Below are 15,936 nucleotides of genomic sequence, written 5' to 3' on the forward strand. Positions count from 1 at the left end.
TTCAGGGACCTCTGTCTGCCTAATTCAGGGGTAGGCAACCTAAGGCCCAGGGGCCAGATGCGGCCCAATCGCCTTCTCAATCTGGCTCGCGGACGGTCCAGGAATCCGTGTGATTTTACATGAGTAGAATGTGTCCTTTTATTTAAAATGCATCTATGGGTTATTTGTGGGGCATAGGAATTCGTTCATTTCCCCCCCTCCAAAATATAGTCTGGCCCCCAACATGGTCTGAGGGATGGTGAACAGGCCCATGGCTGAAAAAGGTTGCTGACCTCCTGGCCCTAATCTCTGAGTAAATGCTGGCACATAGCTTCAATTGCAATCTCAATTCCAAACAAGTGGGCAGGGCAGACCACTTGCCAGGGGAGCTAGTTGATGGTTACACCTCCTGGGCTGATACACTTCCTTAATCCCAATGGCAAGGATTTGATCCTCTGTGTTTGCATTTGCTGAAGAGAGGTATGCCCACATCAGTACTGTTAAGGTATTTATTTACCCCTCCAGGGATATCTCTTCTGGTGTGGCTGAGGACTAGTATTGAAATAAAATCAGAAATGAGGGGAAAGTAGATGTTGCTTTCATTAAGCAGCATCTAAGAGTCCTCTCTGATGTGGTTTTAAGCTCTTTCCACTCAAATGGAAAACAATGGGACTTAAAGTGTGTTTAACTCCGACTGGATAGGATCTATCATTATAATGATGAAGAATCCAAGAAAAGGTAACCACTTTAAAGTCCTGTTGATTACAGTAGGGTAATCAGAGTTAAACACCTGATTAACTCAAAGAGCTTTTAATTTTGAGTAGATCGTGCCCGTTTGTATAACTAACTCTACTACTCCCGCATTGCACCTATATGATAGCGTACCTAGGGTGCCATTAATATAGGGTGCTATATTAATACAGTATTTACATAATGTTATGTAAGTATTCATTTTTAAGCTTCCCGTTTAAAAAGGTTGGAGAGATTAATAATGAGGGCTATAATATTTCCTCCGGAACACGCCTGGCCCCAATCTTCTGATCGCCCTTTGCTATTCGGTGTCCCGAAAGAAGATGCAGTCGTAACAAAGCCTATCCTTTTTCGAAAATAGACACAGTTTGTACGTGGCAAATGGCGCCTAGTGTCATACACGAGCGAATGACCCTATATAATGGAATTTCATTTTTTAATGCCCTTCACGACGAGATTTGTTATGTTATCTTTTTTGCTTTCTCTTCAGTCTGCGGGGTCTTTCCAAAAGACCAGAAGAGCATGGGAATGTTTGCAAAACATTTTTGGCTGCAGCCGTTGACGGGATGAAAGCCAAGGCAAAGGGAAGAGACAGACAGATAGCTTTGCCGCAGATCTTCCGTGAAGTCCAAGACCAAGGCTTGCTGACCCCCAAGCGAGGGACCATTTGTCAAGAGGGAAGACATCCCGTGCGCCCGGGAAACCGCGAGAAACAGTATTTCAATTGTCTTATATATGCTTCAAAATAGCACCGATTATGAATTCTCAGTAAGTAGATATATGGCAGTCACTGCAGAGGCTAAGCTTACCGAAATATAAGATAGATACAGGGATTAGAGAGAGAGACAGACAGATGGATAAGACGGACAGACAGAAAGCGGAGGCAGGCCAACCAGTATTCCACATTTGCACATTAGCACGAGACAATGGCGTTTTAATAATTTAAAATAATAAAAAAAATTAATCACTGGCTTGCATTTTTTTTTTAATCCACGCTAACATTTCCCTACTTTGGTAACTTGAAGGAAATGTGTCAAATACATTGTTATCCGGATCATAAAAGCTGCCTTCTTACTTGGGAACAAGTTCCATTGGAATAACTATGCATAATGCGACATGCTGCTGCTGTTGGTGGTGGTTTAGTAAGAAGGAAAAGGACATCCTGTTAAACCGATCCTGAATTTTGGGTGGTAGTTGTGGTGGTGATGCGTGTGGAGCTTACCTGATACTGGCGAGCAAGCAAAACACATCGCTGGGCTTTTCTTGGGACTAGCATGCATCGCTTCAGATCTATAATATATAATTACTCTTTGCACCATCTTTCTGCGCTGAACAATGACTATTATGTGCATATGTTCAGCCCCAGAGGGTAAATTCTCTATTTCCCCCCGATAACACATAAAACATTTGCTCACAACCCTTTCGGTATAGAGAACACCTATAGTAAAATAATACTAATAATGATAAAGATAAAGCATTACTTGTTTTTGGACCAAGCCTATGCGCTTTTGCATATTTCCCATAATTTTGGAATAATTTGCACTGTTGAAATACAACTTAACTGGGTGTGTGCCTGTTGTTGGGGTTCCCCCCCCTTATTCTCTTGAAGGCAGAATTATTCCTTGCAATTCAGGAGATGGGGTTATACTTTCCGCTTCTTAATGAATTCATTTTAAAGCCATAGCTATGAAATACACCCCTATATAAAAAAAAGCAGCAGCAGAAGCAGCAAGCAAGCTGAGGAACAATACGCACTTTTACTGCGAGCAACAATTTGTCCTAGCCACTCAATGGTAATAAATAAGTTTTATCTATTTGGGTGAGTGTTTAAGCGTCTTTGGAACCAAGCATTCCCTCTTCAAGGTGAACCGATCCACAATTTTCTACACAATTTATGCCTCTATATACAATCCCGGCTTGTTGGAGATGATCCAGAACCCTATTCACTTCTGTGGAGCCCTTAACAGTCCTCATATGACAACCAACGTTCCGTGCACACCTCCAGTAAAAGAGGCAGAAATGATATTTGTGTGGGTACTTCTTTCGAAGAAATGAGAGTGAAAAAAGAAAAGAGAAACCTTGTGAGTGAAATCTATATCCTTTTGAAGCCAAGGGCAAGTCTCCAATTGATTTTAATGGTGGTGAATGACAGCTCTTGAAAGCACGGTGGGGAGTGATTCAGTGAGATGGGCACCCCTAAACAAATGCACTTGAAAGAAAGTCCTACAGAGATACACCAAGGTCCTCTGCGTCCTTACACAGAAGTAAGCCCCACTTAGTTGAATGCAGATTACTCCCTAGTAAAGGGTGCATAGAGACGGTATTACTACTGCTGCTGCTAGCTCTTTTGAGTGTTCTGAGCACTTCAATCCCTACAACAACCTTGAACGGTAGGTCAGTGTTATTAAAGGTGAGCAAGGTGAGATTGCCATGTTAACAGCTTGCCTAGCGCCTGCTAGGCTGTAACGCTACACAAATTTACCTGCGAGTTAATTCCATTGAACTTAATGGGGCTTACTTCTGGGTAGGCATGTAGAGAATTGAACTCTTAAGGGCCGCAGCGAGGTTTGTACCAGGGACTAGCCCTCAGCGAAACTTGCTTCCAGATAAGCACCTTAGGCTCCAATTATTGCAAGGAAAAGAACGCACATAGAGTTTTCTGTGCTGGGGGAATCAAGAGTTACCTATCTATACCTCGAGGCATCCATAGCCGCCATTATTAGCATTTAAATGAATTTGGGCCGGATTCTTAAGGGGAACAGTGTGAATATTAGAGGAATCGGTGAATGTTTAAAGGATCAGGGCCCCGTTGTCTTGCAACTTCCCATAGATCTCCATTACTCTTGATGTATCGTAGAAATAGTTTCCCTTGAAATGGATATTACATCCTAAAAGCTTCTGGGCTCATATCCAGCCCAGGTACTGAACAATATCGAGTTCCAAATGTAGAATGTTCACCTACAAAGGCACTATAGCCCTATGAACAAAGAAGCAACATTTTATATCATTCGTGTCATTAAATTTTAACTCATAGCCCGCTGTTATAATTTCTTCCTGGACTTTATGAAGGATTTCCTATTAATTTCGCGCGCGCGCAAACACACACACACACAAACACACACACACACACCCGCAGCTCCACCCAGTATTTTAAATGCGTGCGATGGGGTCAGAGCTGAATACAATCGGATGCTGTTGCCGACAAATAAGAGGAGGCTGACCAAACCTTGTATGTTCACCTTTTAAATAATATTATGCACACACAATATACAAATCAATACATCCCCAATGATCCGTCTCTGATACCGATACGTGTGCGAGTGTTGTTTGGTCACAATTGCAGCTCCTGCACACCACAAGCCAAGCAGCCTCTCTGGCGCGTCAATATTGTGTGTGTTCAGAAGGGGGCGTCGCGGGTTGGGGGGAGGAGAGAGGAGTTAGCAAACTACATCACCGATCTCTAACAATTGCCTTCGCGCAATCTCTTTCTTTCCTTAATGCACCTATACCATAAGAACACAGGACCTCTTTGCAAGGAAGTGCCTTCTTCTAATAACAGGACTAAAGAAAGCGGAGAGAATAGACTGCTCACACCTATCCTATTCCCACTTATTAAGAGCCGAAGGCGCAAAGGATTCTACATGGGGATGAGCAGTTCTTGATCCGCTTTTTGGAGATGGTCTCTCCCTCCTCCCCTTCACAATCCACTTATTGATCTTTTAAAAGGTTTTTGGCGTGCGTGCGCCTGCCGGTGTGTGTATTAATGCATTGCTCCAGCCGCCACTAAACTTTATGGTTGAACCGAAGACCTGAAAGGTGGATAAAACCATTACATGTAAATCTTCCTTTCCAGAGGAAGATTCCACCTCTCTCTCTCCCCCTATACATACATACATACATACATACATACATACATACATACATACATACACCCCCATCCCCTACCACTCATACAACCTACACAATTCATGAAATTTAAATTGACTCTGTGGAATCGCTGCTATAAAGGCACCTGGCTGGATATTCAGAAGAGAGAATAAAACACGAAGCCAACGGGAGGAATTAAATATGGGCTTATTGAAGAAGATCGAATCCAAGGCTCGTGAGGGTTTTTGTGCTTTGTTTTGGAGGTGGGGTATTTGTTTTGTTTTTGTTTCTATTACAAGAGTTGCAGATTTAAATAAAAGTGTCTCTTAATTAAAAAAAAAAATCCATGTTATTTTAAATAAATAAATATCTTCCCCCTTTAATCTAGGGGAACTTTGTCTTGGCCTCAGTTGCTCCTGAAAGGGGACAAAAAGAAATAGACTGGTGACACTTCTCTTTCCCAGTGAACAAAATATCAGTAATGATTCCGTTTATAAGCAAGGCCATCAGAAGACCCCCCCCCCAAAAAAAACACACACCCTTATATTCGCATTAAACGTTAACATCCCAGATTCATTTACTCTCTTATCTTCTTGGATTTTTTTTTTTAATTATAGGTATCATTGTGCTCCGAGGCACCCCTTACTTTACAACCTATTTTATATATCCACTTAATTATTTTTTTAAGGGAAACATGATCTATATACCTCCAAATGTTTCATTGGCTTATTTCTGTGTGCGCGCTACTCTTTTACTAAGCTTTCTCGGTCCTCCAACAGTCGATGGTAAATCACCAACCAGAGGTTTGAAACATTTTATTTATTATCAGAAATCACATAATAATACATTCAATTTATTATTATTATCATTATCATTATTATTATCATCATCATCATTATTATTGTGAAACAACTTTTTACATGACTATATAAAGCCGGGGGAACGTGCTATGGACAGACATTTGCATAGGCCCTACATATAATAGCTTGAGGTAAGAAACATTACATATGGACTATATTGCCAACGATGCATATTTAACAACAGCAGGAAACTAGACTAGAGAATAACAAGCGAAGGACCGAGCCACAGACACCGGGAACTAACACAAGACGAACAGAATTCACACGGAATAATAATACTTCAATGCAATCTGAACGAGAATATTGCATATATTTAACTTCTTCATTTTCAAATTTTAAATTATTATTCCCCCTCCCTTTAAAAAAATCGTTGAAGTGGCAACTGAGAATCGCCTGTTATGTGCAGTTACACACCAAGGAGACCATTCTCAGGACTCAAGATTCTTGCTGGTGGGTTGTGTATTGTATTTCTAAGCGTAAAACTCCTTCGCTGTAGATAGAAATCGCTCTCGGCGCGTAAAATATTAACATCAAGACAGTCTCTTTCTCTCTGTCTGTCGCTTGCCACAATTGTAACCGAACGCTGCGTTATAACATTGCCCCCTAAACGCTCAAAACCCTGGTAAGCCAGAAGCCAACCCCTTCCAAAATGCAACCTTTTGCCAGCGAGTGACATGTCACATCTTTTCAAGAGGAAGCGATGGTAGCAAACCAAGTACAATACTGATAAGTCTGATTCCTCGAACATGTTCCTCCTTTACCGCACAGACACAAGTCTTCCCTTCTAGATTTATGCAACACACCCCATGACATTTCAGTTGGCTGAAAGTCGTTATTTTGACCGAAAATGCTGCTTCTTTCTTATGAATATTATTGAGAAAACTGGGACAAAATGGATGATGACAGCGCTACCGGCTTAAGCGGTTTCATCGGACTGCTCTGTTCAAAGGAGGCAAAGCACAGGCTGGAGACAAGGGGAATGGCGTTAGACTGAAGCCTACAGTTTTCAGTTCTTCAAGGTACCTTTTTGGAGAAATAGGTAGGCGTCCTCCACATTTAGCCGCCTAACAACACAGACACCCACATGTGCTCTGTTCATTGCACATAACTGGGGGGGAAATATATGGATGTCTCTCACACACGCCCCCCTCCCAATCTATTGCACATAATTGTGACTGGGTACCTATTAGATTCAAAGCAACTCACAGGCAGAGAGGATGCCTCATCTTTTACAAAGGTTAGAGTTTGTAAAGCGGAGGGGTGATATACCAAAAGGGTGATACTGGGATGGGGGACCTCTCAAAACTCTGGATATTGGGGGGGGGGCAGGGGGAAAGCGGACTAAAGACAAGGAACGATGGCACAGCCATGGGAAGCAGACCTAAATATAAGGCTTGCAAGGGTGGAGAATGAGCGGGGCGGGGGACACACAGAGGCATTTTAAGGACTAGACGGCATCCTTTGCAGCTCGTAAAGGCAAAGCATTCCTGCCACCGGCCATGACCATGAACGCCGGGACGGGGAGCCACGTGGTGACAATTGAGTGTGGCCCAGGAAAACGTTGCCTTTGTCATAAAATTAATCCCCTCCGATATAAAAACGAATGAAGCAAAGCCTGTCGTAGCAAAACTCGCCGCTTAGACCGTCTTGACCCCCCTCACCCTACTTTGCTGTTGTGGCTCATTTGTCTCTTCGTCCAGTTCCCGGCCGCTCCCCCCCCCCGCCCCGCGGCATTTTTTTTTTTTTTTAAGTATGCAATTAGGAAACCAGCAGAACAGAACGAGAATAGGTTCCTGGACCCCGATGGAATAAGTACCAGGAATATCAAGGGAACTTATTCCCAAGTCAATCATTTAACGGGCTGACAGGGAGAGAGATTCCTGTCGGGTTACTTCTACGGTTGCAGCAACCCTTGTCTGCCGCCTCCCCGCGCGCCTTCCTCCCCGCATTGAGTGGGAATTTAAGGAATGGGAGTTTAAGCAATGCCCAAGCCTGGCAGAGCTATTAGGAAATCTAATGGTTGTCTGAGGCAGGAGCTGACCGGCAAGGCAACCGGCTCTGCGCTTTCCCTTGCCTGCTCTGGGACTGTTCTACACCGGGGAAAGTACAAAGGGGAACCGGCGGTGGGGGTGGGAGTTAGACGGATGAATGAATGCATTGGGCAGAAATTACCGTATATCCCCCAAAGCAGAATGCGTGCGTTTGTGTGGCTGTAGTGTGTGTGTGTGGGGGGGGGAATAAGGCGACACCCCCCATAAATGTTCAGAGTCATCAGCTGCTGCCTATGAAAAATCAGGAATGAAAATAAGTGTGTGTGTGTGTGTGAGAGAGAGAGAGAGAGAGAACACACACACACGGGGGGGGAGAGAGAGAGAGAGAGAGAGAATTTTTGATTCTTAAGGGAGAACTGCCGTGATTAAAAATAAAAATCTAACTAAATATGAGGAAGATTAAAAGAGGGGAGGGGTGGTGGAGGTAGAGGAGAAACATCTCATTCATTTCGAAAATAGCCACCATTAAAGAAAACGTTTTTAATGCCAGAAGAGAACTCTCTATCTTAGAAGGAGGGAAGCTATTAATAGCTTAATTAGCTCCAAGGGGCTGCCACTATAGTTAATGTATAAAAGGGGGCATCCCCCCACCGCCCCTCGCCACCATCTTGATCATCAATAAACACAGTAGCATAATAAGCGGGACGAAGTCTCCTTCAGTGGAGCTATTATCAAAACACAATTTGAAATTATTTTTATCGTTCTGTTCCGCTTATGGGGTTGTGGACAGAGGAGACCCATGCAGGCGGCGCGGCTGGACTAGGAACGCGAGAGGTACCGCGCAATTCTACACAGGTCTACTCTGAAGTAAGCCCCCCTGCTAAACCCCAGCATGCAAAGGAGTATAGGGTTGCAGCTGTAGCCTCTGAAAAGGTTGCATTTTTATAATACCCTAACATGACAAATCATTCCTCACTTTATGGAGTATTGGATTAACTCGAGGTGGGTTTCTCCCCCCCTTTTTTTGGTGTTTTGCAGCCCAATCATAGGCGTTGTTTACTTGAAAGTATTCCCACTAGGTACACTGGGCATCCTTAGAAGCGCGCGTGTGGGCACCGCCTGCCATTGGAAAAGCCTTGGGAGTAGATGTCTACAAAATTCCATCCTCAGCTCGACTTTCCCCCAGAAGAGCATTCGAGTAAAGCACCAATATATTTCCCACCCGCCAAGCACGGGGGACAGCCAGCTGAACCTCGAAGTTTCAAATATTGGACACCCCTATTATTATCGAGATAGATACGCTGCAAACCTCTATCTAGGTACTGAACTTTTTTCCGCCCAGTGTGCCCTGAAAATAAACCCTGGCAAACATAAAACACTGGCTCGCCATTCTCCATCAGAATGGTTACGGTTGATTTAAGGTGAATGCCACATCCACTTAAGCTTTTACTCCAGAGAATGAAAAATCCCAACACACTAAACCGAGATATATATAGGACAGTGACTTTGCTTCCTGGAATGCTCTCTTGCTGAGGACCGGGTTACCGACCAAACAAAGCCAAGGCCAAGGCAATGGAGACCCTCCCTCACTCTGCCCCACACAAAAGAGGGAACCCTGTTGCTTAGAGGGGAAACCCTACCTGTGAATGCTCACACACGCGTAATAAGAGCGAGAGTGTCGGGCTCAAGACTCACATTCAGAACATACTCAACGACACTGACTGACAAATCTTGGTGAACCATACATTAGAAAAGCCACGCTGATGGATGAAGGGGCGGGGGGGTTTCCTTTCTGCGTATTCACATTTGGTTCTTCCCTAACAGGTTCAGAAGTGGAAGAGAAGCATCCCACCCCCTCATACTCTCTCAATCACACACTTATAACGTAGACACGCCTGCTGTTGGCTGGCTTTCTTTATCTTTTTTAAGGATACTGACTTTCGTTGGTTTGTTTTGTCTTAAAGGAAAATAATAATAATAATCTAAACTGGCTATTCAAACCAGATCAGGTACGAGTCCCGGTACCACCAGTTGTGATGAAGAAGGCCGGAGAGTCTCTGTGGGGGTTTTTTTTACCCGATAGCGGACTTGTCTGAACTTTAAAAGAAGGAAAGGGCTTGCTCTCTCAGGAGGAGTCTTTTCTTTTTCATACGCCGGTTCTGGAACCAGATCTTCACCTGCTGGTCACTCAGGTTTAACCGATCTGAAAGCTCCCTCCTTCTTTGGCGAGTAATGAATTCATTGACCATAAACTCCCCTTCCAGCTCCGCTAGCTGTAGTTTAGAATAGGGTTTTCGCTTTTTCCGGGACCTTGTGTGCATCGGGTACCAGGGAGCACCTAAGAACAGCGTGATGGAAAGGAGATTTAAACACATGGAGGGGAAGAGAGATAGAGAAAGAAAGAAACGAAAAGAAAAAGGGGAGCGGGTAACGCTTTAAAAAAGGGAATGCTTCCCCCCTCCCTTTTTGACCCACACACGGCTCGTTATTTAATAATATGAGATACACGTTTCTAATGCGCAATCCAGTAAAGATGCTTTAACTTCGAGAGAAAGGAGGATGGGTGGGAAGAAGAGCTTTACATCTTCGTTTTAGATTCCAAGCTCCTGGGCTTCTGTGTCACCACGCATACCACATAAGTCATACATTGCAGGTTTTCGGAACTATTAGGATTTAAGGAGAGACCTTAAAAAAACTAGTTAGGGTTCTCTCTCTCTCTCTCTCTCTCTCTCTCTCTCTCACACACACACACACACCCACACCCCGCTGGACTTTTATAACCGATGGCAACTTTTGCTTATTTATCTTACAGAAAAATAAGCAACCTAAGCTAGCTCTTACAGATCCCGAACAGCCAAAAGGTACCAGCACCACCAGCTAGAATGAATGCTAGAGTGTCTCTGTGGTTACCGTGTAAGACCTCAAGGCACCAGATGGGCTGGCATGCCTTAGGTGTCCGGTTTAGGAGATGTCAGATCTGAAGTTTAAGGACGAGGAAGCCTCTGTCTTCAGAGTCCCAAAGCCAGATTCTGCAGAGGGAGTGAAACATCTCCAGCAGCCAGGGACGCTTCACAGGAGACGAGAACCAACTGGTCCTTGTTCCTGGAAGTGTTTGCTCACCAGAGGATCAGGCACATAACGGGAAGCTTTATGAGACAGAGTTTGTTTGGGTTGGGTTTGTTTTTGGTTTTTTTTTTTTTGTATTTTGGCAAATGGTGTCTCAGCATTGCGTGGAGATATATACTTTTCTTTATAGAACCTTCCCGGTTTTGTATGGGGATGGGCTGGGATGGCGGGAAGGCGAGAATTGGGTTTTGAAAACCAGGGTGTTTGTTTCCCTTTTTTTAATGCAGAGCTTGGCACCATCCTTAAAATGGGTTTTTACCCAGGGTGGCTAATCTCACCGGGGACAGAAAACCCGTGGAAGTTTAGCCCTGCAGTCAGACTTCTACCAAATCTTCCAAATACAATCACACACCCTTCTACATTTCATTTCTGTTGCAAAAGCTTCACGCACCCAGTGGGAAATTGTCCTGCATGTAGCGTGCCTGTTCGGATTCGGGAGGAGGGTGGAGAGAGAGAGAGAGAGAGAGAGAGAGAAAGAGGCATGGAAATCTGTCTATCTGGGCCATCGCGATCTCTTTTATGGGATATTTACATGTTTATAGGCTTTTCTTTTAAAAGAAGCAGCACCTAATAAAGCACGAGGCATTTGAGTGCTACCCCTAGTGGCCTCGGCACAAATAGACATGCTTCAGTCCCAGCTGCTAATTTCATGGAATTTATAACAGCAAGAGTCGCGAGCAGACTTTTTCAAGCGAAAGAGCGCGCGCGCGTAAGAGAGAGAAATAGAGAGAGAGAACACAAAATAGGAATAAAATAAAGAAGAGGCATTGCATAAATTCGCTTTTCTTATTCGTATATATATATACATATTTCCTGGTCGCACGTTCTTACCCCCAGCGGAAAGATTGCTTCCTTGGTTGATAGGGGAAACCATTGTGGACGGCTCGCTGGTGGCGCCCTTATTGCCTTCATTGAGTAAGGAGGAGCTGGAGTCTGACTCCAAAGACTGACAAGAGGGGGGATCGTGGGGCACCGCCTCGGGAGCCGGATAGTCAAATTTGCCGAAACTGCCGCTCATTCCATTGGGGATCCCCGATTCGAGAGGCATCAAGGCATTGTCCCTAACCCTCTCTTCCCTTTTGAGGGGAGCGTTCTCGGAGCACGCCTCCCTATAGTAGCACTTGCTCTCTTCCACTCTAGCTAGGTCGCAGGCTCGGCTGAAGGAAGGGTTAATAGACACGGGGCTGCTGAGATAGGGCTGGGGGTATCCGTTGCAGGGTTCTGAGGATGCCCAGGGCAGAGAACAGACATTGTCCCTTCTTGGGTAGGAGAGAGACGGCAAGCCGGGCAGCTGTCCTCCGGAGGCTCGGAAATTGGGGAAATAGAAGGTGTCTCCCGTATGGATGTTCACCAACGGTCCCACAAACCCAGGATTAAGGAGATTATGTTCGCCCATTTCCGCGGGCCTGACCAAGAGCTTCTAGTTTATTGCTATCTGACATTAAACATAGTTAAACCTAAAGGTCCACCCTATTGGTCCGCAGGGGTCACGTGGGCGCCAACTTGCGTTGGAGAAAGGGTGCCACCCACCTTTAGCAATTTGAGACAAAACAAAACACTAAGTTCTGCCTTTCGGTTTTTTATATGCTTTTTTTAAAAAATCATAAAACATTTTATAAAATAAAACAACGGGCTTTAAGCACTGGCCTGAGAAACCCAAAGCACTGTAAAAAAATAAAAAATATTATCCCCCCCCTTCACCTTAAAGAAATGACACCCTTCTCCCCCAGCTGCTTTTAGGGTCCCTTCAACAGCTGGCAAAATTAAGCAATTTTCTCATTAATTAGCTCCTTTATTAACTAAAACAGTTGAAATTTACAATATCTCTCAATAAATTACTATTAGATATTGTGTCATATAAAGTTTACAGGCTCTTTAAGGAGACGAATGAGTCTAACCGCAACAGGCTCATATTTACAGATGATAGGGCGAAAGAGTTTTTAAATCTCTTCAACATTTCCACCTTTAACAGGGCGGAGTGCGGGGGGGCTTCTGCCTCTGCGCCGCCTCCCCCCCCCAATTCTGTTTATTTATTTATTTTTTAAAAGCAATCAAACAGCCTAGTTAGGGTGAATTTGTGTGTGTGTTTTTTTCTGGGGGGTTGGTGGGTGTGCAAACATTGCCACGGCCAATTTCTGAGGGCTTTAAAAAAGGAATGATCACCCTTATGAAAATTAGATACATTAAAACAAAGGGAACTGGCGGGGGGGGCGTCGTTTTATCCGCTCCGCTCACCTGAAATAACAGTGAGGAGGACGCGTTAGCGGACCTTCAATTAGTACCCACTCAAAGTGGGACGAATCGGTCCTTTCTAAAGCTCTGAGCTAGAGGAAGGAGGGAGGGGACCCCGAAAATAAGAGCTGGTTCTGTCTAGGAGAGAGACTGCTGGGGGCGTCCTCTTCAGAAATCCGATATACTGTGTCAGAGAGATCTCGCTTTGAGAAAGGAACCTTAAAAGGCAATCCCGATTTAGGAATGATCAAAACTAAGCTTCGTGGAGAACAAAGGGGAGAGAGGTCATCTTATAGGAAAGGGGGGTATATATATATTTATGGGGACTGCATCCCACGCCGCCGCCACCCCCCTAAAAAAGAAGAAGATCGGAGGAATTTTCTTTGCTACCAACTTCCAAGACTACAGAATTCGACGACAAATTACCGTAAATACTCATGTATACGTAAAAACTGATTTGTCGGAGGTCTTGTCGAAGGCACCGAACCCTCGACACCCTACCCCGTATAAGCAAACCAACATGAGGAATGGACGGCTACATACCTTTATTTTTATTTTTATTTAAACAATAGCAACCTACCCCCTATATTGATGCGCAAAACCCCGGTGTTATAGAAATCCCTCGGAATACATTACCCGGGACTTCCTTTACATTAATGGCTACTCCCCCTTCTCCCGACACGCTCCGTACTTTAGCTCTGCCAGCTATGTAGGAAGGGGGGAAATCACGTGTTAATCAAATAAACACTTTTCTTTCCTAGTTCTATTAAAGGGCCAGCTCCCTAATACCCCAAATTTCCCTTCCAACATGCTCCTCATACACCTATATGTAAGTGGGCATCCTTTTCGGGCAGATACGTACCTTAATGTGAGAGCTTTGTATCCGGCTAAACACTGTTAACCCGTCCTTACTTAAGGTTAGTACATTATTATTATTATTATGATTATTTTAAAAATTCAGGTGCAGTTCCTTGCACTTCTTTGATTTTAAATGGAGATAGTGCATATCTCTTGACGGAGTAAACCGTTTTACAGCCAGCAAGCGCATGATCGCCGCAGATCGAGTATAAATTTGGACCTCTTTTAGGGAAAAATAATAATCGTTCTTTGTTTTAATCATTCTACCTTACATTCTCCAGCAGTCTTCGTGGCTTTGTTCTCTTATCGACACCGGAACATTAACTTTAGCCTCGCGGAGACGTTTTAATCCTTCTTTCACTCGCTCTAACAGCGAGAGGAAGAGATAACAATAGTTGTAGAGGCACCGAGGTTTTCCATCCAAGAAGACCGTATCGTTTCTATATTATGAGATAACGCCCCACCCTCTCAAGAATAAAGAGAGCGAGAGAGAGAGAAACCCAGATTATTCTCGTTGGCAGCAGGTCTCGAACCATCTTAAAACCCAAGAATAAAAACCTGGTGGTATCTCTCGGTTTGGCTGCAATCGTGTCCACCGCGCGACCTTTTCAACTCTTGTTGAATTCAGTGGGCTAGAAGCCGGTTGACTCTGTCAAGACCGCAGCCCATAACACCAGGAAAGCAGGTTCACAGGTACACAGCGTGACACGTTGATATATTTCTGGCCGGTTTAACAATGATAAAGCTTTATTAGTATTATTTTATTTGGAAACACCGCCCCTCCTCATTGCACTCTTTGCAGCGGTTCATACTGGAATAAATGATGTCGGAGGTCCAAAGGAGGCAAGGGGGGGGGGGTGAGTCTCGGTGACGGTGTTTAAAGTCTCCGGGTTTCTGTGATAATCTATTTATTGCCAGTAAGGATGCCCATTTCGGTGGGAAAATAATGATGATGATAATAATCTGACGGTTATGATTGTCTTTTCTTTTCTTTTTTTAATCCACCCCGTTTACTTGCAGCAAGAGAATGTAATTACTTTACTGCGGACCTTAAAATAAAACATTCTAAAGACTCGACTAAGGCTTCTTCATGAATAATTTATATTACTAATTTAGAAGAGGAAGGGGGATATATTCTTTTGGAGGGAATATACATATCAGACTCTTTCTTGAGGGATTCAGGGATGCGTTTTTCCCCCCAGAGGGACCCAGTTCCATGCATTTCTACGTTCACATCGGATTTCTTTTTTTAAAATTACTATCACATCAAATACCCTAGACCTCCCCCCCCCCCCGACATACAGACATTCAGCAACAGCAGTAGCTATCGAGGAAAAAAATTAATACTAACAGGCCTGAAATGAAGGCATAACGTTAGGGAGGAGAGAAATGTTTCGAAATTTTCCCCCATCGCCTGTCTTTGATCTAAAGGCATTTTGGATATTTCTGCAGAACCAGCGGAAAGCTCCTTTAATGATCCTTTGAAAATAGGGTGCTCACAGAAAGTCGAATCCGAGCCGAGATGGCGCTTGAGCCAGTTCAAGGTCACTGTCTAGTGTATTAAATGGGCTCTACATCTTATGCAAATGACTGTCTTGAAAGAACACCAGCTCTTGCCAGAGGAGAGAGAAAGGGAGACAGAGAGAAAAAAGACCCTCACTGGGTGGGGGGACAGCTTGCTCTTCCCGGTCGACTCTTTCCAAAGCTTTGTTCCAATGTTATCTTCAGCATTCTAAGATCTTCAATAAAGTATATATTTCTCTCTCTCTCTCTCTCTCTCTCACACACACACACACACACACTGATTATACTTCCTATGCCCTCAACTTTTCACTTTCTTTATTTTTAGATTTCTGCTTCCAGCAGCTCTTTACCACTGCCTAAGCTTCTCCCGATTAAAACTCCCGCAAGTTCATATAGTACCATCCCATACCTGATTCCCCAAAATGTTGTTTAAAATTACATTAAAAATGGACTTAGGAAGACCTGGCAGTTGTTGCAAGAAAATACAATTGAACTTAACCTTCTAGCGGAAAATTCCTTTCCCCAGCATAAAAACTATACCGCCTTCTATTTCCCCGCTTCCTTTTTAACACCCAATTGACATAGTCTCAACTTTTCTTTTGTGACTATGTTACCAGGCAAAACCCAAACTCCGCCTTCAGTCCTAATTTAATTGAATAGCTTGATCACTAAAATTAAAATTAAAAAAAATAAACAACACCTCAAACCATCTACTGACATCGCATGCATTTCATTCCATCCTTGAAAAT

The 15,936-nt window shown here is 43.8% G+C and overlaps 1 protein-coding gene across 1 annotated transcript; it reads right to left on the reverse strand.

The window, feature by feature from the left end:
• Positions 1-5,395: 5,395 nt before the first annotated feature.
• Positions 5,396-11,987, reverse strand: HOXC12 (homeobox C12). The gene is made up of 2 exons (XM_081849065.1): positions 11,405-11,987; positions 5,396-9,785 (listed from the first exon to the last, which is right to left on the reverse strand). Exons 1-2 carry the CDS (start codon positions 11,967-11,969, stop codon positions 9,547-9,549), a joined length of 804 nt encoding a protein of 267 aa, XP_081705191.1. The 5' UTR covers positions 11,970-11,987; the 3' UTR covers positions 5,396-9,546.
• Between the last annotated feature and the right edge of the window lie 3,949 nt (positions 11,988-15,936).

This window comes from Podarcis erhardii (assembly GCF_964252035.2).
Source record: "Podarcis erhardii genome assembly, chromosome: 2".
Taxonomy (NCBI): domain Eukaryota; kingdom Metazoa; phylum Chordata; class Lepidosauria; order Squamata; family Lacertidae; genus Podarcis; species Podarcis erhardii.

What these genes read in the sequence shown, in the direction of transcription:
- HOXC12 (XM_081849065.1), bottom strand. Translation starts at nt 11,969, where the DNA reads ATGGGCGAACATAATCTCCTTAATCCTGGGTTTGTGGGACCGTTGGTG. An exon ending in AAGCAATCTTTCCGCTGGGG is followed by an intron (nt 9,786 to 11,404) that starts GTAAGAACGTGC and finishes CGCTGTTCTTAG; the next exon opens with GTGCTCCCTGGTACCCGATG.